This window comes from Merops nubicus, unplaced genomic scaffold (genome assembly GCF_000691845.1).
Source record: "Merops nubicus isolate BGI_N331 unplaced genomic scaffold, ASM69184v1 scaffold10859, whole genome shotgun sequence".
Taxonomy (NCBI): domain Eukaryota; kingdom Metazoa; phylum Chordata; class Aves; order Coraciiformes; family Meropidae; genus Merops; species Merops nubicus.
Window position 1 is genome coordinate 5,510 of NW_008633047.1, and position 22,429 is coordinate 27,938.

The 22,429-nt window shown below is 42.1% G+C and overlaps 2 protein-coding genes across 2 annotated transcripts in view; one reads left to right on the forward strand and one right to left on the reverse strand.

The window, feature by feature from the left end:
* Nucleotides 1-1,301: 1,301 nt before the first annotated feature.
* On the forward strand, nt 1,302-12,028 carry TOMM70A (translocase of outer mitochondrial membrane 70 homolog A (S. cerevisiae); the record flags this gene model as incomplete). The annotated part of the gene is made up of 11 exons (XM_008948104.1): nt 1,302-1,475; nt 2,692-2,818; nt 4,802-4,911; nt 6,583-6,731; nt 7,872-8,079; nt 8,346-8,480; nt 9,379-9,486; nt 9,777-9,893; nt 10,248-10,345; nt 10,841-10,963; nt 11,581-12,028. Coding segments are annotated over 11 exons (1,503 nt in total), but the record flags the coding sequence as incomplete, so codon positions are not given.
* A 3,865-nt stretch (nt 12,029-15,893) lies between these two features.
* The window catches only part of NIT2 (nitrilase family, member 2), a gene marked incomplete at its 5' end in the record, with an annotated part of 6,865 nt that continues 329 nt past the window's right edge, over nt 15,894-22,429 (reverse strand). The window contains 8 exons of the mRNA XM_008948103.1: nt 15,894-16,011; nt 16,221-16,276; nt 17,286-17,384; nt 17,682-17,760; nt 18,186-18,260; nt 19,056-19,149; nt 20,162-20,250; nt 20,367-20,487. Of these exons, the coding sequence (XP_008946351.1) occupies nt 15,923-16,011; nt 16,221-16,276; nt 17,286-17,384; nt 17,682-17,760; nt 18,186-18,260; nt 19,056-19,149; nt 20,162-20,250; nt 20,367-20,487 (702 nt within the window). The remainder of the gene's footprint in view (nt 16,012-16,220; nt 16,277-17,285; nt 17,385-17,681; nt 17,761-18,185; nt 18,261-19,055; nt 19,150-20,161; nt 20,251-20,366; nt 20,488-22,429) is intronic.

Genomic DNA, 22,429 nt, shown 5'->3' on the forward strand with positions numbered 1-22,429 from the left:
GGCTTTGTTTTCTTAACAGCTTTACACTTTGCAGAAATAACTTGTCTCATGGGTTCTTCTGATCACTAGTCACTAAGATTAAAACTGTTTGGCTTTCCAAAATCACTGCATTGCTTAACACCATTGTAGTGAATCTTGAAAAGTTGGTCTCCCATCTGATTGTTGTGGTTCAGGGCCCCCCAGCTGCTCTCTCACTCTTAGGTGCACACAACCCCCTACCCTGGTGGGGTGGGAGGAGCAAATACAACAAAAAGCTCAAGGGTTAAGTCAAGGACAGGGAGAGCACACTCACCAGTTGTGGTCCCAGGCCAAAAAAAAAGTCTTGACTTGGGAAAAACCCATCAATTTAATTTAAACAGCACCACCAATTTACTAGTTAAATCAGACTGGGATGATTCTGAGAAATACAACTGAGTCTTAAGAACACCTTCCCCCCTGCCTCTCCCTTCTTCCTGGGCTCAGCTCTGCTCCTGAGTTCTCTGCCTCCGCCCTGGCAGTGGCACAAGGGGCTGGGAAATGGGGGTTGCAGCCAGTTCCTCATGCATTATCTCTGCTGCTCCCTTCTCCTCCAGGAGAGGTCACCTCACACTCTTCCCCTTTTCCATTGTGGGGTCCTTCCCACGGGAGATGGTCCTCCATGAATTCTTCCCATGTGAGTCCTTTCCACAGGGCTGAAGCTCTTCACTAACTGCTCCAGCATGGGTCCCTTCCATGGATTAGAGTCCTCTCAGTGAGGGACTGCTCCCCTGGGGTTAGTGTCTCCTTTGGGTGCAGTCACCTGCTCTGGCATGGGGTCCTCCACAGCCTGCAGGAGGGGTTCTGCCACCCATGGGCTGCAGAGGGTCAGCCTGCTGTCCTGCAGCAGGGGAGTCTGTTCTGGCACACCCCTCCCCTCTCCTCTTCACCACCTTGGTCTCCACAGGTTGTTTCTCTCATGTCCCCCTCCCTTCCTCACTCCACAAGCTGTCCAGCAGGTTGCTTTTCCCTTCTTACATACATTATGACAGAGGTGATGATTGGCTCAGCTTTGGACAGAGGCAAGGCTGACTTGGAGCTTCCAGAATCCAGGGGAGCTTCTAGAATCCTCTTTCATGAGCCACCCCGGTAGCCCCTTCCCTGCTACCAGAATGCCACCAGACACAAACCAAACAGACTGATAGATTTTCTTTTTCCCAGAAATGGAAAAGGAGTCTAGGCTGGAGTCTACCACTCAGATCCATTCCTTTGAAGATCACTCCTTAAGCACACATCGTGTGATGATGCTTTTCCTATTTGATCTGACCTGTGACTTTCCTTTTCAGAGCCCTCTTGACAGAGCCCAAGCAGCCAAGAACAAAGGAAACAAATATTTTAAAGCAGGAAAATATGAGCAAGCTATTCAGTGCTACACTGAGGCCATCAGCCTGTGCCCTCCTGAGAAAAACCTTGATCTTTCTACCTTCTATCAAAATAGAGCTGCTGCCTATGAACAACTGGTAAGAAATTAAAGATAATTACGTGTTTATCCTAAAAAGTTGTGTTATAGCATATGTGTTTTCTCACTTTTGTCAACTGACAGATCCCAGGTGGTGAAACCTGCTGCCTTCACAAGCAGATGCCATTGCTTGAAGCTGTTTTACACTAGCCCATTGCACTCATCCTCATAAAATTATTTTCTGTTAACTGTTTTCAGTCTGTTGTAGGTAATTCTTACGTGTCCCTTTCTTGTAAGGCAAAGTTTTAATTTCTTATGCTCTGGAACAATTTTCTTGTGTGCAAGCTAATTTTGCTCTCCCGACTAGAACGTTTCTTAAACTGTTAGGTGAAAGGCCAAATATTTTGGAAGGATGCTACTTCAAAAATTTTTTAAAAAAATCACAGAAATCCTAATAAAGGCCAAGAACTGAAATTTTGCACATGTGGAAGTAGCTACTTGATAGCTGAATATATTTGATGTTAGTTTTAGAAGTCAGCCAGTGTGGTTTATTGTGGTATCTGGCTCATGAGGTCAGGTTGGTGAGCTGTGTGAAGGAGGGGAAAAACTGGCTTTGTGCAGCCTGAAGTATCAAGGGAGAAACAGTGTGATTAGAGAAATCTAATCTGGGAAGTTAAAAGAGAGATAAAACAGTTCTTGTCTAATCAAATAACACTGATTCATGCCATAAAGAATCCCAAGTGTACAAGATATCTCTTTTTTCAGTTGTTAGAAAAGCCTGTTCTGATAACCAATTTTGCAGCTAAATGGATTTTTAATCCTTAATAGCCTTGACCAGCTCCACTCCTACATGTTTATCATCCCTTTGTAGTAGTGTAGCACAGTAAACTGAAATACATTTTTTAGAAGTGTCTTAACACTTTGTCAAACTTGTTTGTTGGTTTTCATCTTTTCTTCTATTTGTTTGTACCAGTCTTTCAGTCCCAGTGTTGCCTCCTGCAAACATCCTCACATCAACTCCTCTTCTCCCACGTGCTTTGTTCCACTGTCTGGTTTCGTTCTTCTGTAGGAATTCCTTTTCTGTTTTGTGGCTTCCAGTGGTGCCTGGCAGTTTCTTACTGAGAAACTTGCAGCAATAGAAGCAAGCAGGTAGCACCAGAGCCATGGGAACTGCAGCTGCTGTTAGGTGGGCATGACCCTGGAGCTGGCAGTGGAAAGCTAACACCATGCAGCTGAGTAGGGCCTCTCTCATTCTGTTGGTTTTTTTCTACCCACAGCAAAAATGGACAGAAGTAGCAGAAGACTGCACAAAGGCTGTTGAGCTTAATCCTAAATATGTAAAAGCTCTTTTCAGACGTGCAAAGGCTCATGAGAAGCTAGACAACAAGAAGGAATGTTTAGAAGGTGAGTGTCTCTTGATGTATTTATACTTGTAAGTGAATTAGCTGAGGAGCTTTGGAGATGATAACTTCTGGGATTGTTCTGGTTTTACTTCTGTCACTACAGTAATACAGAATGATTTATTTAAAACCATTCATAGCTACTGCATATACATTTTCTTCTCTTGTAAGAAGAAACCTTTTCCCATATTTCAAGCTGTTATCTGTGTACATCTGAAATAGCTGGTGAGGAACTGATGTTACTGTAGCCACTCAAGGTATTCTTTTTTTCAGAAAACTACATTTTAGAGTAGAATTCTGCTTCCCTACAGTAAACATCCTTTTTTCCCTGCTTCTTTCAGAGAAATGGTACTACTACAGAAATCAAGGTGGTTTTGCAGGTGGAGATACATGGTCAGAAACAAGAGTACTACAGTCAGGAGCATTTTGTTCTGATGTATAACTCTTGAGAAAACTGGAACAGATTTAACCTTTTATTTTTTAATATCAACACTATGTATTTTGGAGAAACTACTGTGTCAAATCCTTCCAGATACTGTTCCCAACAGATTATGTTTTGAACTGTCAGGAAGATGTGACTGACATGAAAATTAAGGACACGTGTGGCTGATGTGAAAATGAAGGAGAACTAGAGGTCAGGTGTGTTGTGTGAGGGCACTTTTGAACCAAGGGACACTGCTTGAAAGGCCCCATTTAAATTTCATCAAGTGAAATCGTTCCTGATGATGTTAAAAGGCAAATGAAATTTCATCTGTGCTCATTATCAAAGAAGGAGGGAAAATAAGGCAGTGCTCTGGCTGGTAAATGAAATCAGTTTCACTGTGTGTAACAGCTCAGAATTAGGTCTGCTAAATGAGGAGGTAAATAAGATGTGGAAATGTTGTCTGTTTATCTGCTGGCAGAATGCCTTTCTGTTCTGAGCCCATGTTGACTAGAAGAGCACTGCTTGGGTCATTTCACATTGTCCTTTGCAATCACTAATGGACTAACAGCAGACTACAAAAGCCCCAAGAAAGATTATGTCCTTGCCATAGTTAGGAGATGATTCTTGACCATGCCAGAGTTGCAGGGAGTTTCTGTAGAAGTGATGGCATAATAGTACCTGTAGCAGTGTAGAATCCCAGAAACAACACTACAACTCCAGGGTAAGATGGTTTTGGGTTTTTTTGTTTGTTTGTTTTTTTCAAGTGCATTGAAACAATACACTGCTTGAATTTCAAGTCCAAACTCTGTTCATCTTTACTGATACTTAAGAGAAAATTAAATAGGGAAAACCAGTGGTAGTATTGCATTAACTGGAGGATCCAGAGAAATAATGTACTATAAAAGTGGGTTTCACACTGCAAAGCATGATTCAGGCAGCCATGAGTTGACATTTGCAGCAGCTTCTATGTGATAATGAAAGTGATGTGATACAGGCTAGCACTTTAAATAGGCCACCAAGGTTATTCCTCTTAAATCTGCTCTCTTCCAAAGTCACAGAGGTGAGTGGGAAAGTTGGAAACATAATACAGGAAGATTTCTTGAACTGAGGAAGAAGTGAGATGTGGTGGGACTGAATGTGGATTTTAAAAGTAGAAAATCAGGACCAGTCCCAGAAGAGAAGCTGTGTTAACACTTCTAATGCAAGCATAGTATGAACAGAATTACTGTCCTCAAAGTTCCAAAATGATGAAAGCCCCTGCTGGAGGTACATTTTCACTGTGCATCTAAGTGTGTTTGTCTCTAGGAAAAAAACATGAAGATAAAAATAAATGTGATTTCTTTCATTCACTGCCACAAAGTCCTTTTGTCACAAGAAAACATCAGTTTGGATAGAAATCTGTATCTTGGAAAATATGGTCAATACAGCAAACTGGAAACAGAGGGTTTTACCCCCAAACAGGATGTGTACTAGTTTGGCAGTGACTCACTGTAATGGTGGCACATTTTAGGGTACTCCAGTGATTATCAGAATTTCTTTAATCTCACTTTTATTGTTTTCTAGATGTCACTGCAGTCTGCATTTTAGAAGCCTTCCAGAACCAGCAAAGTATGTTATTAGCTGATAAAGTTCTTAAGCTCCTTGGAAAGGAAAAGGCCAAAGAGAAGTACAAGGTAGGAGTTGGGATATTGCTGACAGATTCTGATTTCACTTGCCTGGTTGTTGAAATGTTGGTTGTTGGCATTCTGACAGTTGTTGTAAGCACATCAGTGTCTTTATCTGCTCAAGTGTAAGGATCAGCATGAATGGTTTTGTACAAAGCTCCTGTTCTACTGACGTTGCTTTCCTTTGGGACCTCTCCAGAGTTTTTGAAACCTCAGTAGGGAAAAGGGGTCTAACAGTTGTTTCCCTTTAAGAAACATAACATCCAGGAGACCCCCAGAGCTGGTGTGCTGCCCTACATGGGGCTTTTCAGGGCTTGCAGTGTGATGGAAGCAAGTTCTGTAGGAACAGCAGGAGTGTAAAGCTGAGCTGCATATCAGGTGGTTGAGTTAGGTATGTGTCAAGATAGGAAGGTTTATAAATAATATTGGAAAATGCATAAAAATGTTAGTTCCATGGGTAATGAATAGCATAAGATTAGAAGAATGATGCCTGAGGACTATTTTCTCCCACATTATTTTTGGTTTTATAAATAGAAATTCCATGCAGGGAAAATCATAGAATTATTAAGGTTGGAAAAGACTTCTAAGATCAAATCCAACCATCAGACCAACACTACTGTGACCACTAAACCATGTCCTGAAGTGCCATGTCACAGGCTCTTTTGGTTCCAGTTTTGTTAATGGAACTTTTCTGGTTTGGCTGTTGAACACGTTTACTTTAGCAATTGGGAACTGCAGAAGAGACAACTGTGGAAGTATAGAGGCAGCCAGGAGCAGTTGTTATTAGTGGCTGTAGGTTTGAGACAGGTATGAAAACATTCTGGCTTGTTATTGACATTCTTGCTTGGGTTTTGTGACAGTGGTTGGAGTATTGAGATCTGTGTTGGTTCTGAGGTGCTGAATTCCTTTCCTCTAGAACTCACACAGGTGTGTGGTGTTGAGGTAACAAAGTGAATTGTGCTGTTACTGTGGTGGGGGTGGCACCCTAAGTGGGCTGCAGACAGGCACTCTTGTGATGGAACTTGATAGAGACTTTCAGAAGAGTACGTGCAGCCTTTCCTAGCAGGAGAGACTGAACTGGAATGCTTGTGTGCACTGCTCATTTTGAGCAAGAAATATTTTTTGGCTGTAGAAAGGGTTTTGTACCTGAGAGATGTTACTTCCAGGACTTCAGGGAAGAGGCCAAGCTCCACGTGGAATCAGGATATTGCCTCTAGTCTTCATTGTAGTGATGGCCAGCAGGTGGAGAAGCTGGAGAAGAGGGCAGAGTGCCATTCAGCATCTATGTCAATTTAGGCTCAGGCTCAAACTGCCAGCTGGCATTTTTCCTCTAAGTTATGTGCACACATACTGCTGTAGTACACCTCCCTGATGACTTATGATCTCCTAAGAGTCCTCATTGCCAGCCACACATGCAGGAAGATGCTGTCTCCCTCCTCTCTTGAGTATCTCCATTTCTCCTGGTGAGGGGTATTGCACTGTGATCTGAAGCTTAAGTAATCCCTAAATGTCAAACTGTCAAATCAAAAATATATCAGACTATCACATGAGATAGTGGAAAGTTCTACCTTTGTTCCTTCATGAGTTAATTATTTTTATAATCCCGTTTCCTTATCCATTTCCATATTTACCATCTGATCTTGCCATCTAATGACTCGAAATTACATTTCTCTGTTTCAGAATCGTGAGCCTCTGATGCCCTCACCACAGTTCATTAAATCCTACTTCAGTTCTTTCACAGATGATATAATCTCCCAACCTTTGCTTAAGGGTGAGAAATCAGATGAAGATAAGGATAAGGAGGGAGAGGCTTCTGAAGTTAAAGAAAAGTGAGTGTACAGTACAGCTGGGGATTGTTTGATATTGGAACAAGTTTTTGGTGGTGGTGATGTTTGCTCAGTGTAACTTGCTGTTGTTTCCAGAGCACTTGGCATGGGAGATCCTGTGGTAATAAAGTGAGCCTAAGATATGAGATTAGTGTTAAATGGAACTTCTGTGAAAGCTGACTGGCTGATTCTGAACTGCAGGTTGCTTCAACCTGCTAAACAGGGGATGAGCAATGAGATGGGGAAGATATGCTGAATATTGCTACAGTGTCACAGTAAATCATAAGAGATGGGAGGACTGGAGAGTGCTGAATGATGCTTCTGGAGAAAGGAATATTTTATACTGAAGGAGAGTTTCCAAGGAAGAGAGCAAGCTAGTCTTTGGGTTGGAAGGGAGAAGACAAGCTAGGAAAAGGGTCCAGTTAATGAAAACTGAATTTAGAGCAACTGAAGCTGAAAGTGTGTTTTATCTTTCTGGAATCAAATTGCACATAAATGAGAGGTTTGTTCTGACAAAGAAAAACTTGAGTTTTTTCTTCTTCTGAGTGGAGCTTGAGCACCACAATAATGATACTTTAACTTACTGTGCTGCTTTCCATTTTAATTTTGGAAGCTATCACTGCTGTCTGTATGGAAACAATTACAAACAAATTTATTATTTTAATTTTTTTAGTAAGATAGACTGTCCTGATCTACAGGCAGATGCACTGAATCCAGGACACTTAGTTGAGGACAAGACAGCGTTTACTCTGATTTTTTTTTGCTGTGAAATCCTTTCTTCATGCATGAGCTGCACAATGCTACATTTAATATTTCACTTTTCTGACTCAGAGTTCTATCCCAGCCTTCTTGTTTTAAAGGCAGAGATTATCACCGTCCTTAATGTGAAAAAACAATTCAAGGGACAAATGAAGCTCAAATTCCATTTCCAATATAATTTAGCCACTTGTTATCTAAATTGTTTTCAGTGTTTGATGGCTCTGTCCAGGAATATCTGTAACTTAGGCTGGTGTTATAACTGAGTGTAGCAAAAGTCAGTATTTGTTAAGATTTAATGAAAAGTCTGAATTAAAATTGCATTATTCAGTGAAGCCATGTGTGTGTATATTTATATATATAAAACTGTTCTTTAATTTTTTACAGCTCTGGCTATTTGAGAGCAAAACAATACATGGAAGAAGAGAACTATGACAAAATCATCAGCGAAAGCACAAAAGAAATTGAAGCCAAGGGCAAATACCTGGCAGAAGCCTTGCTGCTGCGAGCTACTTTCTACCTGCTCATTGGCAATGCCAACGCTGCCAAGCCAGACCTGGATCAGGTCATCAGCATGGAGGATGCAAACGTGAAGGTGAGAGCCTGTCGTGGCTGGGGTGGGGTTTGGGTAGAGAAATTGCAGCAGTTCAGCACGGAACTTGCAGTGTAGTTTTCTTCTCCAGGTTTTCAGGTATTTCCAAGGGAGTGTTCTGTTTTATTTACTGCTTTGTCTTTTTATTCCCGATAAATTCTTTTTCCAAGGGCTTGTTTATTCTTGAGACAGCTGTGCTGGGGGTGTTGTTGAAAATCCCTGAGCCTGGGGGGATTTGGAGCGGCTGATTCTTTGGTGGCTTTTTTCAGCTCCGGGCTAACGCCCTGATCAAGCGAGGCAGTATGTACATGCAGCAGCAGCAGCCCGTGCTGTCCACTCAGGACTTCAACATGGCTGCTGACATTGATCCTCAGAATGCAGACGTGTACCACCATCGAGGACAAGTAAGGAACATTAAAGGTTTTGTCCTAATGCTTGTACTTTGTTTTTCTTTTAGTATGTATCAAAATATTCATTGTCAGAGTTGCTTTATACTGTTTGTGGCAGAAAAAGGTGAACTCCTAATTTGGAACTGTTGCAGGATAAATATGCAGTCTAACTTTTGCAGGTTCAGGTCAGGCAGAAGCAGTTTTTTTCTGTAGGTATAGGAAAGAACAGAAAGCAACAGAGTTTCTGTCAATCTTCTATCAATAATTTTATCAATATGAACTCTGACTTAAGTACTAGGGCTGGTGGACATTTACAGCAGACAGTCTACTCTGTGGAGGGGCCTGATGTGGCAGAGCAGTTGTCTTCATACAGCCAGTGTAACGTGTGTTCCTGATAACTCAGCATCTGTAGCACTGTGGCCTAGACTGGCATCTGTCCAGCTCGTCCCTTCCTGGCTTGTGACACTGCTGTGTCCTTCCCTGGTTTCTGGGCCTGGAGAGGCCTGCTCCCACAGAACTGTAATAGAGCAGATGCTGGAAGGAAAAGGAAACACTACCCTGTGCAGACAGATGAAGTTGTACTCATAAGGAAGACTTCCACAGATGGAGTGCCTCTCAGGAATTCATTAGATCTCTTTAGTCCTTTGTAATAAGAATGGTGTTATGTGTATTTTGAAGGGAATGGAAGTTTTCTGCAGGTTGAAAAGTGGTGTTTCATAGTAGCTTCACAGTAACAAGTTTCCCTGGTGGCTTTGTTACTTTCTGGCTGTGGTTTTTAGTTGTGGGCTTTGTAGGTTTCTGGGCAGTTCTAAACTGAACTGGAGACAATGTAACTGACACGAATTGAATCCTCACTTAAGTGTCGGAAGCACAGATTAAATACAGAAATAGGATTTCCTTTCATTCTGACTAGCTGAAAATCCTGCTTGACCAAATTGAAGAGGCTGTGGAAGACTTTGATGAATGTATACGATTGCGACCCGATTCTGCCTTGGCTCAAGCACAGAAATGTTTTGCTCTGGTAAGTAACATGCTGGTCTTTCTCTAGGTGCTTTTTCTTGAAGATTTCTGGAAAACATATTGTGTTTCTCTGTTTCATTCCATTTTAATGGGAAGGTGGGACAAAAACCATCTCATTAATAAAGAAATAACGCATTGAGGAAATCTAGGCTTGGAATTCCTAGACATGTCACCTCCTGGGACTTGTAATGGCTAAGATGCACACTTGAGGCAGTGGGTAGAGATCTGATGAGCCTTTTCTTTGTTTTGTGTTTCATTTTTTTCCCTTTTGTTTTTTTCTTTCTTGAATAGTATCGCCAAGCTTATACAGGAAACAATCCTTTGCCTGTGCAAGTAGCCATGAAAGGCTTTGAAGATGTCATAAAAAAGTTTCCAAAGTGTGCTGAAGGCTATGCACTCTACGCTCAGGTAAACTGATCTCTTAAAGAAAATTCTCTTTATATTTGGGCAAGGAGGAAGTTGAGACTTCCAGGTAGAGACTTCTGGAATGGTTTGTAATTCTACTACACTTAGCATGTTGCTTGTGCATCTCCCATGACAGGTGGTACCCTGATGAGTAATTTGTGCACTTAAAGCTGAGCAGCTTTTTTCTAAAAAGCCTCAATTTTGAAACTTAATTCTGGTAACCAATGTGCCTGCCCTGTTGTACAATAAGAGCTATATCCAGTGTCACCTCATCAGTACAGCTTTAATTGGAATTAACCAAGCACAGAGTGCATGTTTTGGTGGTGTGTTGACCTGCAGGTTTCTCTTTTGATGCAGGCACTAACTGATCAACAGCAGTTTGGGAAGGCTGATGAAATGTATGATAAATGCATTGACCTTGAGCCGGACAATGCCACCACCTACGTTCATAAAGGGTATGTACTGAGCCTGGGCTCCTTTTGGCCAAGGGCAGCTGGCATATCTAGGAGAGTCAGCCTGAGCAGAACGTTTGTGTTGAGAAGTAGCTTTGTGGAAGCATCTTAGTGCTCTTACACGTTTCCACAGTGGTTCTTGACTAAACTGTAAGTACGCTTCAGGGAAGTTTTATTAGTGTTCATTCCTAACCGAGTATCCACCTGAAGTGTATCTGACTTTTACTTTAGCCCTACCTGAACTTCAGCTTTGTGCTGAAGTTTTCTCTGTCATAGAACAAGGTGTAACAATTTCTCTTGGGAGGAATTTACCTTTCTTTAGCATCATTAAACTGGTAACATGCCTTATGGAAAATGACTTTCACATAAGTGTTTTTAATAGCCACGACCTTACTGTCTACCCTGCATTAGGAATTAAATACATTCGGGATATTTTTATGTCATCAGGGGTCTGGGAGAAGAATTTGAACTTTGTTCTAAAGTTTCTTTCTCTTCTAGTTTACTTCAGCTCCAGTGGAAGCAAGACTTAGACAAAGGGTTAGAACTCATAAGCAAGGCCATTGAAATTGATAACAAATGTGATTTTGCATACGAAACCATGGGAACGATTGAAGTGCAAAGGTAATGTTGTATTGCAGGGTTATGAGTTCTTGGATACATTTGAAATCACAGTAGATTTCCTTATGGATCTTAAATTTTTCTTAAGATCTTCTCCCCAGTGCTGTGCAAGGCCAGCTCTTGCCTGAAGCCTCGATGTCTGTTCTCTGACTCTTGCAGGATTATATTCCAGCTGTGCAGAAGTCTGGGGTGTAGCTGACATTAAGGCTGAGTGGGTTTTGGTTTATTTACATACCAGTGTTTCAATAATTTGAGCTCTTGTCTGTGCTCCTTTTCCTCTCAAGTACACAAACTCTTCTCGGGGGAGATGAGAGCTCATTTGGTTGTCCCAGCATTATCTTTTCTAGGAAATTTGTACTTTGGAGAATGTTTTATCCCTAACTACCACTTGGGGGGCCTCTGAAGAGGAGGAATGCTGTTTTAACAGCTGTCCTAGTTGCTCAGGCTTGCTAACAGCTTCTCTCAGTTTGCTGATCATTTTCACAAGTTCTCCTTCCTCCTGAAGGCCTCTTAGGTTGTTAGTAGTTTCGAGTAAAGGTAGTCTAAGTCCTGAAGGAAAAAAAGATGCTGAAGAGATGGCTTTACCAGTCTTAATTGGACCACTTTCTGGTTTATTGCAGAGGCAATCTGGATAAAGCCATCGAAATGTTCAACAAAGCTATCAACCTGGCCAAATCTGAAATGGAGATGGCCCACCTCTACTCGCTCTGTGATGCTGCCTATGCCCAGACAGAAGTTGCAAAGAAGTATGGCTTGAAACCACCGACGCTGTAAGGAACCCAGGAGGAGATGATGTTGGAGAGTGAAGTTGCCCACTTCAGCCAGCCCTCCAGATGCTGTTGCAGACCATGCTGAAGGGTGGAACTTACTTTTTTTCCCCGTTTGTGGTGTCGTCACTTGCTACATCTGTTCAATGTTTAGGTGTTGTGGGAGTGGTTGTTCAAGGAAGAATGCAGTGTTGCATCTTGTTCCTTCTGCAGGGAAACCCTTAAAGTGTGTTAAGGGAAACAGAGCTGCAGGGGAACAAAAGGAGGATATCTTGGCCATGCAAATAAAAACTTCACACTGGTTCATTTTGGGTGATTATGTTGTGGGCGATTTTTGTTTTATCGTATAATATTACAGCATGTGGGTTTTTTTTCCTGTTGATTTTAAAGGTAAGACTAGTCAGTGCTGTAAAACAGGTTTCTTTTTTATATGCAGTTAATCCTTGAGGGTTGATTTTAATTTTGCAAAAAAGAAAAAATTAATTTTCAAACTGTTTAATAATAGAGGGTTTTTTTAAGTCAGTAGACATGGAGAGAATCCCTGTAAATATATGCAAGCATGCACAATCTTCCCTTAAAGCCCCTCCTACCCTCTGCATAACCTAGAAATAGCCCTGTGGCAGCTATTAGGGAATTAATTTGATAGTCCTTACCCTCTCACCCCAAAAAGCCCTAGTATACTGGAAGGGAGAGCTGGTAAAAAGGTTGGTAGGGGAAGGAGGTCAGGCAAGGCTGCTTCAGTGTAGGTTTCGCTGGAAGAAAGGCCCTGTTCCTGTGCAGCAGTCCTTCCTTGAGTGTCACAGGAAACTCTTCTGGAGGGTTCAGAGGGGCTTTTCAGGAACAGAAAGCCCTGCTGGGAGTAGAGCTGCTAAGGTAAGGTCATGCTTGCGTCTGATAATCTTTGTAATCTACAATGCTCTTGCTAACATGTAAAAGCTGATGGACTGCCTCCATCCTCTTCAGCCTCTAGAGACTGTGCTCTGGTCTGCTCCTTGTAGTAGCCCCCTTGCAAAATGAAGTGAGATCAGGAACAAAGCACAGGCTAAAACTTCAGATAATGGATTTAGAGTCTGTACTGGTTTCCTTCTTCTTTAGACCCTGTCTTGCCTAAGATTACAAACACTGTGGAAGAAAGCAACTGTTCTGCAGATATCAGATGGGCAAATCATTAAATACTCATATAAACCATCTTCCTCTGGCAAGGAGCTTCCCAGAGGGCTCCCTTGCTTTGGGTTGATCTCTCTGGTATGAAAGTCTGTTGGTCCATCTTTGCCTCTCCCTGGATTGATATAGCTGGATAAACCTTATGCAAATACTTAACTGATGCTGCTTAATTTATGATACACTAATCCGGGATTCTTTCCATCCTGAAATCATAGATTTGCTTGTGCTTAATTGTCTAATGTTTTTCATCTCCTAAAGAAACAATCCATGCTGTGGTCAAACAGTCTTGTTCTCTAGTTGTGCCACCATGTAGCAGCAGCTTTCAGCTTGACCTTCCTTTCTCCCAGCAACTACAGCTGAGAATTCAAATGGTGGAGAGTAGACATAAAGGTTTAACCATTCTCTTTTAGCTCGCTCAGTAGGGGATCTGAAATCACAGTGTTGGTGTAGAACTGAAGGCATTGGAAGGTACTGGCAGCTTCTGAGGGCACTGTGCATAACAAGTGTCAAAACATCTTCTGGAACTTGCAGTCTGCATCAGTGACCTGAGAACACAGATGTGCCAGACTGCCCCACGTGTCCTGTTCTCCCGAGGAGTTTTTATTCGCATGGCCTTACTGACATGGGCATCTCCTCTCACCCTACCTGTGCCCCTCCCTCACCCCACCCAATCCAGTAAGGGAAAAAGCATGTGCTGTCAAATCCTAGCATTCCAAATTGTCACGGACTTCTGCCTGTTCTTCAACTAGTTTGAAACTGCACTGAAAGGATGCATTGTCTGTAATTTTTTTTTTTTTTGTAAATGACTTATCACCTGTAAACTGAAAAAATAAATATTACCTTCAAGTATCTCTCTCTGACATGTATAAGAACAGGTTTTGGTGGAGGTGTTCTCTGCAGTGGTGCTCGCTCTCCTCTTTAGAGGTTGTGCAGAATCTAGGGAGAACTACTAGTGACTGACTCCCTGTCATCTTCTCTCACTTTGACCTTTAAGAAAGAATGAGGAGGAGACATGGAGTTAACAAGTCTTATCTCTGCTTCCATCACCCACAGAGGAATGATCTTGAGAACTGAAGGTTACAGGGGAAAGGAACTGCAGCCAGGAAAGCTGGGAAGCTGACACCCTGTTAATGTGTGTACGTAGGTGCATCCCTTTAATAAAAGGGGGTGTTTGGGGTTTTTTTTGGCTAATACAGCTGAGGTTTTGCTTTAAGGCAGGTGTGCATGTGAACTTTAAGAAAAGCTCTCTTTAATAGGGATCGTGAGCTGAAGTGAAAGAAGTATTAATGCTATTAAAAATTAAAACAATCTCTTGAAGTAATGTAGGAAAATAGTATGAAATCTTGGATAAACCTCACGTATCCTAGAGACTCTGTGAGGCTGCTTCCACCCAGGGCTGTCTCATCTTGATCCTGATCATGTGAAATCCCTGCTGTTCATGTTAAGAGACAGGTTTGCCAAAATGAGATTAGAAGTGACTGGAATTACTAGACTCCAATTGCAGGCTGGAAGTGAAGGGGAAACTAATGTGTACTAAGGAGCAGTGCTGCCATTTACTTTGGAACTGTTAAGAGCAGCTCAGATGCAGCTTTAACCAGTGGCAATAGCACTGCCCACTGCAACAGGCATTACTGTTTCCTGCCATTTCTTTACAAATTGAATTCTGGCAGGCTGAAACTCTGGAGCTGTGTCAGGGTTGTTACTGGCTGGTGTCTATGCCTAAGAGAATACTGGTGCATATGTATAATATGGATACTAAAGTGCCTGTTTTCTACCAGCACAGAGATTGACTATTGACTGCTTTAAGTATTACCCAGCTGAGAACTGGTTGTGTACTTTTTTTTTTATTACTGAAACCCCTAAAAATTCACAGTCCCATTTGAATCAATTCTGAGTGGACTGCAGTGGAGACCTTTTTGGGGAGGTCCTACTAAATTAAGGTATTTAGAAGCTGTCCTGACAGACTGAAGAGGACAGAGCTCGTGTTGCCTCCTAAGCTGAGTTCACCAAAGCAGCTCACTACAGGTTCTCATCAGTTCTCTCCATTTGGGATTCCAGGGGAGGAAGGTCCAGCCCATGGATTCTGTTGTCCTGTTGCAGGCTGTGCTTTGTGTTTTTAAAATCAAGTGGTCAGCCCCTGAGAATCCTGCACGACTTTAAAGCTCCAAAGGTAGCATTTAGTTCCTGCTGTGGTGCACGTTAAACTAGTTTAGAGGGGAGGGAAAGCCAGAGGGAGTAGTTTAGAAAAATGGATGTATAGTAGTTAGTTGGTTGATTTACAAATTGGAGCCCAGTGATGGCCATCATGGATGCCAATCATTGAGTATGTGGGAGGCACTAATTAAAGCAGGAGACTTGACTCAAATGGTAAATTGTTCATTTTTTTTATATTTATTTTTCAACAAATAAATCTTCATTTCACCTTATGCTCTGTGGCTTGTTTCTTAAGAGTTCCAGTACAGGTATGTACACCAAAATGCAGTGAAAAGTACAGACTAAGAAAATGCCTGAATAGAATATTCAGAATAGAACCCTATACAGAATGGAATCTGGCCTGTTTTGCTTAGTGTGTTAAATTTTAAGCTTTCCAAGTTGGAAACTGGGCATTCAAAGGACTTCAAGGCACGTACAGCTAAGATGGACAGACATGGAAGAATCATGCTTCTGTTATCTGATAATTCACTGAAAAAATTCATTAATACCAATGCTGACTTCAGATTTCCAGGTTCCCATTTCTGTGTTCTACAAAAAAAGTCCCCAGAAGGTAACTGCAACATTGTGATGCATAAAAAGCAATGTTAACTACTGATTTCATCTCCATCTTTATCTTAGCTGTAAAATATTGAAGTATGAAGGGAGATAATGTTGTATTTGAATCAAATTCAGAATTATACCAGCAAGTTTGGTGTGTGTTTTTTTTTAATTAACTGGCACATTTATCAGTAGATTGTGGAGCAACGAGTGTAAGAGAATCCTGAAGGTGAAGGCAGCACTCACTGTGCCAGCTTGAGCCTTCCCTATTCACCCAGCTTCACTTTTTCATCTCTACACCATAAAGATCACAACGCTTCTGGCTTAAAATAGGGATTTGCTGCCGTATTTCTGCCAGTTTCTTCAGATCTGTGGGGGCAAGAAAGAGCTATTAGAAGAGTGCAGTCAAGAGCTGCTTGTTCTTGCTTCAGTCTAGCAAAGGTGGGGAAGGGATGGGGCAAACTGCATCATCTGTAGCTGCCTGTGCAAGCCCACTGACAAAACACTCTCTCTGCTTAGTCTCATGACGTGTACACAACAAAGCAGGCAGGAAAAACCCATAACACGTTTCCCCTTACCTATATCTGTGTAGATAATTGTCTCCTCAGCCCCAGCTTTGGCTATGACTTCACCCCTGCAAAATGAAGCACATTTGTTCACAGCATTAACAGAGAGGTCTCGAGGCATCAGTCCAGTTGCTGCTGTTTGTACAAAAGTGAGTTCCTACCCTTGATCTCTACAGCTGTAAAGATGGGGCTGTCCTAAAAACAGCATCATCATTCATAACTCAGGCATGCCAGAAATGGCTTCCTGGCTTTCTGTGTGGCATATGCACACTCAACAGAAGTGTGTTCCCCAAGGTGAAGAATCATGGTAAGAGCAACCCTGAGAACCAGTGCATGTGAGCATGGGGTATCCTTCAGGGGAAAGAGACAACTATATATGGCAAAGACTTTCTCCCTTCAGATGCTGCTGGCTTTTAATGGAGCACACTTTGACCCTGCATGAACTACTGAACGCTGCTGTTCTGTCACTGCTTCCATCATACAGAGTTAGAAGCTCAAAACACAGATAAAGCTTTTCTTACTTTGCAATTGTCTGGAAGAGAACCAGTGGTGGATTTATTTGAAAGAAAAATAACTGCCTGAAGATTTGGTCAGTTCTCCCTCCTGTGCACCTGCACACCTTCTGCTTAAGTCAGAATGTCTCTGTCTAGCTGGGGGCATTCTTCTTCTCTCATGTCAAAGCAGTGTTGTTCTTTGAGGAAATGCAATAGCTCTGTGTGAGCTGTTTAAGGAGATGTGGTGCTACACAGAGCATTACCACAATGCATAATATGTCATGGACAGAACTTCAGGGACAACTTCAAAAAGGTCATCAGCTTCACTAATGCTAAATCCTAGTACTAAGGGGACCTTCTTTGCTACCAAAAAGAATACACTCTGTTAAAACTAGCTTGAGATTCTTGTTTTTCAGTCAGACAGTTTTAAAGGATGATTCTGAGAATATAGGGCTTAAGTCTCAGGTACTTCTCACCAAGAACTTAGATTCTTTAAGAGTAAATAGAAATGTGGGACTGAAATGGGACTGTCAAGTCAAACATTTTTTAATGAAGAAAAGGGGGCTTTTTTCTATGAACTCACCATGGATTTACTACAGTGCTGTGTCCCCAGGCAACATAGGATGCTTTTTCATCTCTAGCAGGAGATATAGTAGCTACGTAGACCTGATTATCAACAGCTCTGTGTTCACAGAAAGATGAGAGAAGGGGGGAAAAAAAGTGAGTACAGTTTTTCTTTTATGCCACCAATTAACTAACAGAAGACAAAAAAATCACTTAGAAGGGCAAGCTATATATCCTTCTAAGGGCTACCCAAAATTTTAAGTGATATGAAGGTCAGAGAAAGCAGAGCCTGGACAGAGAAGTCTCTAGCACCTTCCAGAGTTACTGGGCTGAGTGGCCCTGCAGCATTTGGGGCAGCAGAACAGCTTCACTTGCTAAAGCTCTGGAACAAGAGAAGCTGTTCCTTTGTTCTTACCGTCCCCTTTGTAGCAGTTCCCAGTGAGCTGGTCCTGTTGTCAGGTTAAAAGCTCCTGGATATATCAGCAGCTGGCAACCTTGGTTAAAAACAAAAGCAGAACCCAGCCATCATTAGGGGGAAGATACTTTGCCCTTCACACTGAGATCCAAGGCGAGGTTTCTTTTAGTACTTCCCCAAGCTCTGATGGAACCAACCAGAGCCTGTCTCTGCAGGACACAAGGTGATTACACCAGCAGAGCCCTGTGACACATTATCAGCTGTGGGGATCTACCCATCTCCACCACTCCACCAGCAAACGTGTATCAGGAAATGATTGTGGCTTTGCTCACAGAAAACAGACACTCGTGAACAACAAAGCCTTGGCCAGGAGATGCACTCTGTGTGACTGGGGAGCACAGGAGTGCCTGGTTACACAGGCTGCCCAGGCTGCACCTCCCTGAAACAGCCCCGCAGGTACAGGCCTCAGGGCCAAGCATGCTCCACCAGGTGACCCAGCCTCACCTTTCTGTCCATAGATTTGTGCCATCTCAGCAAATCTGATGTCGTAGCAGATGCCCAGGCCCACTTTGCAGTACGCTGTTCTCAAAACACAGGAGACAAGATGTATCACTGTCACAAACACACCAGAGCAATCACAAGACTCCCTGTAGCCATCCTGCCAGCTGTCATCTGATGTCTCACAGTAACGAGGAGCTATAATTAAAGCTATACCCTTATCTGTAACAAGCACTGGCTGTTTGGGGTGTGTATGTAAGAATTCATTCTTCAAGATGAGAGGAAGACTGAGGAGCAGCCTTACCTACCCTTTAAAAACTCTTTGGAGAGCTCAGTAACCAGGACGTGTCAATTTTTGAACTCTAGGGCAGGGTGAGGTAGGGGCAGAGCAGGTCTCTTGCTTTTTTATCTGATGTGGTTGATTCAAGAATGCTGGAATGGGATTTACAGTTAATCATCTCCATTGTCATATCACCCTCACATGAAACAATGTGCCAGTGTAGCTGTTTGCTACCTATATTCTTTTCCAAACCACTTTTATAAGAACCATTTCAAAGATGTAACTGCTACAAAAATATACAGTAACTTCTCTGTAACCAATCTACCATTTGTTAAGGGAAGTGCCATGAGGTACCTTCAACTCTTTCTCCTCCTCTGTCCTTTTGCAAACACATTGCCTTTCTAAAAGCTTTAGAACAGACCCACACACTCAGTTACCAAACTTCAGCTATATTTGCCATGGTTGTCAAATGCCTTGGGTAAATCTGATAGCCCAAAAATCCATCACTGGGGAGGAGGAGAGGGAAGAGAACTCCAGAATGACTGTAATGTTACTGTGGTAGGGCTCCTTAAAGAGAGGGTTTGTCTTATACTCACGAGTATCAAACGTGGAGAAACTATTCCCTGGACTCAGTGTTTCAGACTCTTTGAACTGTATCTTCCCAGGAACATTAATATCAAACAAATGGACCTGTAATTATGATTGATAACATTTAATAACAATCTCTCTGCTTGGTATTTAAACCTCCATTAGGCACATGTTTTCTAGTTACCATTATCTACACTACTTTTTTTTAATCAGGATCTCAGCTAAACATGGCTTAAGATTGTGAGATCCCCTAAAGATGATTTAAAGGGGTTTTCTTCTTGACAGAAATATACATAGTTATTTTTTGAGGAAAAAAAAAACAACCAAGCTGTTTTAAAAAACATATATAATCCCTGTGACTCAAGTGATGCACATATTGAATGTCTATATTACTTACTAAATTGAATGCCCTGTCCTTCTCCCAGGCAGTAATAGAGAGGAGTTAAAAATAGCTAAAAAACCCCAATTAATTTGTAGTATGGCTCTGTATCTTCTTCACAGAAAGAACCCCTGCAAAACAACTAGATATCTTCATCTGGTAAGTAATTTTGCAAGAGAAAGAATACATATAAAGTCAGGATGATTTTGAAGCACATGAAAGCAGGTGACATCTGCCTCTCTGAATCCCATTCCTGAAAAACTTCTCCAAAAAGGTGCTTTCACCAAGGCATAAAGTCCCCACGACTTCAGCTCTGCAGCTGCCTCAGCCCCTGCAGACAGTCTTTATCCCTCACTTGCAATGGAGGGTTCTGTTCCTGCCCAGAGCTTCCTAACAATACTGCTGGGTTTGTGTTGTTATTTGTTCATATTTACACAGCACAAGCTTGCACTCCTTCTACAACTGCCTGAGGTTGGTGTGGTGTGATGGAGGGAAGGTGAGATAGTACCTCAGAAACTGATCTGACAGTGTAGCTAATTGTAGAATCAGTTAACAGATAAATTATTAATCCCAGCACCCCATGTGCCAGATAAAAGCTACATGCTGTTTTACTGACAATACACAGCTTATTATTGATGCAAGATTCTACTAATTCACATCACCTCTAGGCAAAAATTAAATCATTTGTGCATCATTGCTGAAAAACCATTTAATAACAATATTCTGCCATCTTACCTTCCTGTGCTTTGCCAACATGGCACCATCTGGCCCAAAGACAGTGCATGTATTATACAGCTTTCCACCATCCTCCTCTGGAATGGATCCTTTGGAAAGATGAGAACAAACATTTCCCTCACTGTATTACACAGGATTTTGACCCAATGGCACTAGTACTCTGACCACTTTTCCCTCAATGAGAGGGTCACAAAGAGTCAACTACCTCCAACGAGATAGATGCTGCACTCCTTTGCAACCTCTGCAAGCTTTTGTGTTGACTCCCCAGGGATCTTCTCTGCATACTCCTTGAAGTATTGAGTCCCATATGGAGAATTAAAGCATTCCTAGAATTAGGAAAAAAACAAAAAAAGTTAAAATCCAGTAACGCCACAGCAAGATGTACTTGGCTTTTCAACTCCTAGCAATGTTCTCCTATCATCTTTAGCTACAGGAACTCAATGAACAAATCAGAAAATATCAGGAGACCAGAGAGACCTCCAGAGTCAGAGAAAATGCAGTGTGCTGGTGTGAACGTGTGCCAAACAGAACCCAAGCCAGCAGTGCTGTGCAGGCTGCAAGCAACAAGGCTACAACATTTCTCAGTTTAGAGTCAGCAACACCACACGGGAGGATCTCATCAGAACAATGAACCAAGCTCCACCTGGCTCACAGGAACAAGCTGCAAACCAAGTAAATCCTCTCAAAACTGTGCAATGCTCATGCTTGTCTACAAACCGTGATGCATTTCTCAGAATTACTGAATGGTTTTGCTGAAATAATCCTTTAAACACCATTTGCTCACAACTGAACAGTGTTTTCTGCCCCAGGCTCTAGTTAAAGATTTGCTGTCCCTCAAAACCAGGCGTGCAATCTTTAGACAGTAAGATTAACAGAGCAGTTCAGATGCCTGAAGCAGGCAACCAGTGGCATCTGAGATGCCCAAGGTATGCAGTGCAGCTGAAGCTCACAGATAGGTCACCAAGCACTAAGTACCAAACACTGTTGTGATCCCCAAGGGATTCCCAGCCCAAGCATCTGCCTCAACTGTTACCTTTGCTCACTGCAGCTTTTAACAAGACTTCCTGCCAAGAAAACAAACCAACAAAACCCCCCAAACCAACAAGCTGTGAAAAGCACAACAAACATTTATGCCTTAACTGCTCAAGCAAAGTTCTTAGCTACTGCAGCAGATTTTACTGAACAGGAAGAACTGAACCAAAGCCAGATGGATGTTTTTGCCCAGTACACAGACACTGGGCCAGCAGGTGCCAGCTACCCACAGAATCTGTAGGTGGAAGAGGCAGGATGGGAAATCTCCACAGGCTATAGTCAGAGCAGGTTGCTTCTGTGCTTTATTATAGTGCCACTTAAAAAAAGTGCAATAGAATATTTTGTGCCTATGTCCTAATGCCTGAACAAAATTTACCTCCTAAAAATGTGTAAAACCTTGCCCTTATTTGACAAGTTTTACTCTAAAAGCATAAATTATGATTGGCAAAGTGAGAATCACAACTAAATAGGTCTGGAAAAATCAGTGTCTGTACACATGAGGAAACTAGGAAATAATAGGTAATCTCAGCAAAGAAGGCCCAGCAAGAAGAATCAAAGGTCTCAACTGTAACACAAGAGCTGTGTCAGCACAGAGGAGCTGGGAAGGCTGCTTAATCTTTACCTGGGACAGCAGGAGGGAAAACACTGTGTGTGTAAAACATTCAGACCAAAAGTTTACTCAGGGGAGGACTTTGCACTCCTGAGTCAGGTGCTGACACACATCCACCCAGGAGGAGAGGAAAAAGAGCTCAGAGCTGCATTGGGAAGGTCACCTCCTTGCCAGCACACTCATCTGTCTGAAAATTCAGCAAGGTAATTGTGGCTGAAGTTCAAAAATTAAACCAGAAATTAGCTGTGATTTTCAGTGGCTGTTCATATTCCCACACAAGGAAGTCACAAGAAAAATGCACTTTAATCCTAATTCAGCCCAAATTGACCTGCTGGAAATGTCCATTTTCCTTTCTCAGTTACTGTCTTAGCTGGAATGATTGTGGCAAAGAGAGTCACTGCATTTCTGCTTTCATTCATGTTTGTATCCACGTTCTTTAGCTGCAAATCACCTATTCCTACACTTCTAGCACAGAAGGCTTCTGCAAAGATTCAAACCAGAGTGTCACTTTTGTGACTTCAGAACATACCAATGATGGAGTTGCTTGGGATTTAAGCCAGAAAAAACAAACAGAATCTTATACCACAAATAAAGACAATTTGCTTCCCCCTCCCCCCCCCCCCTTT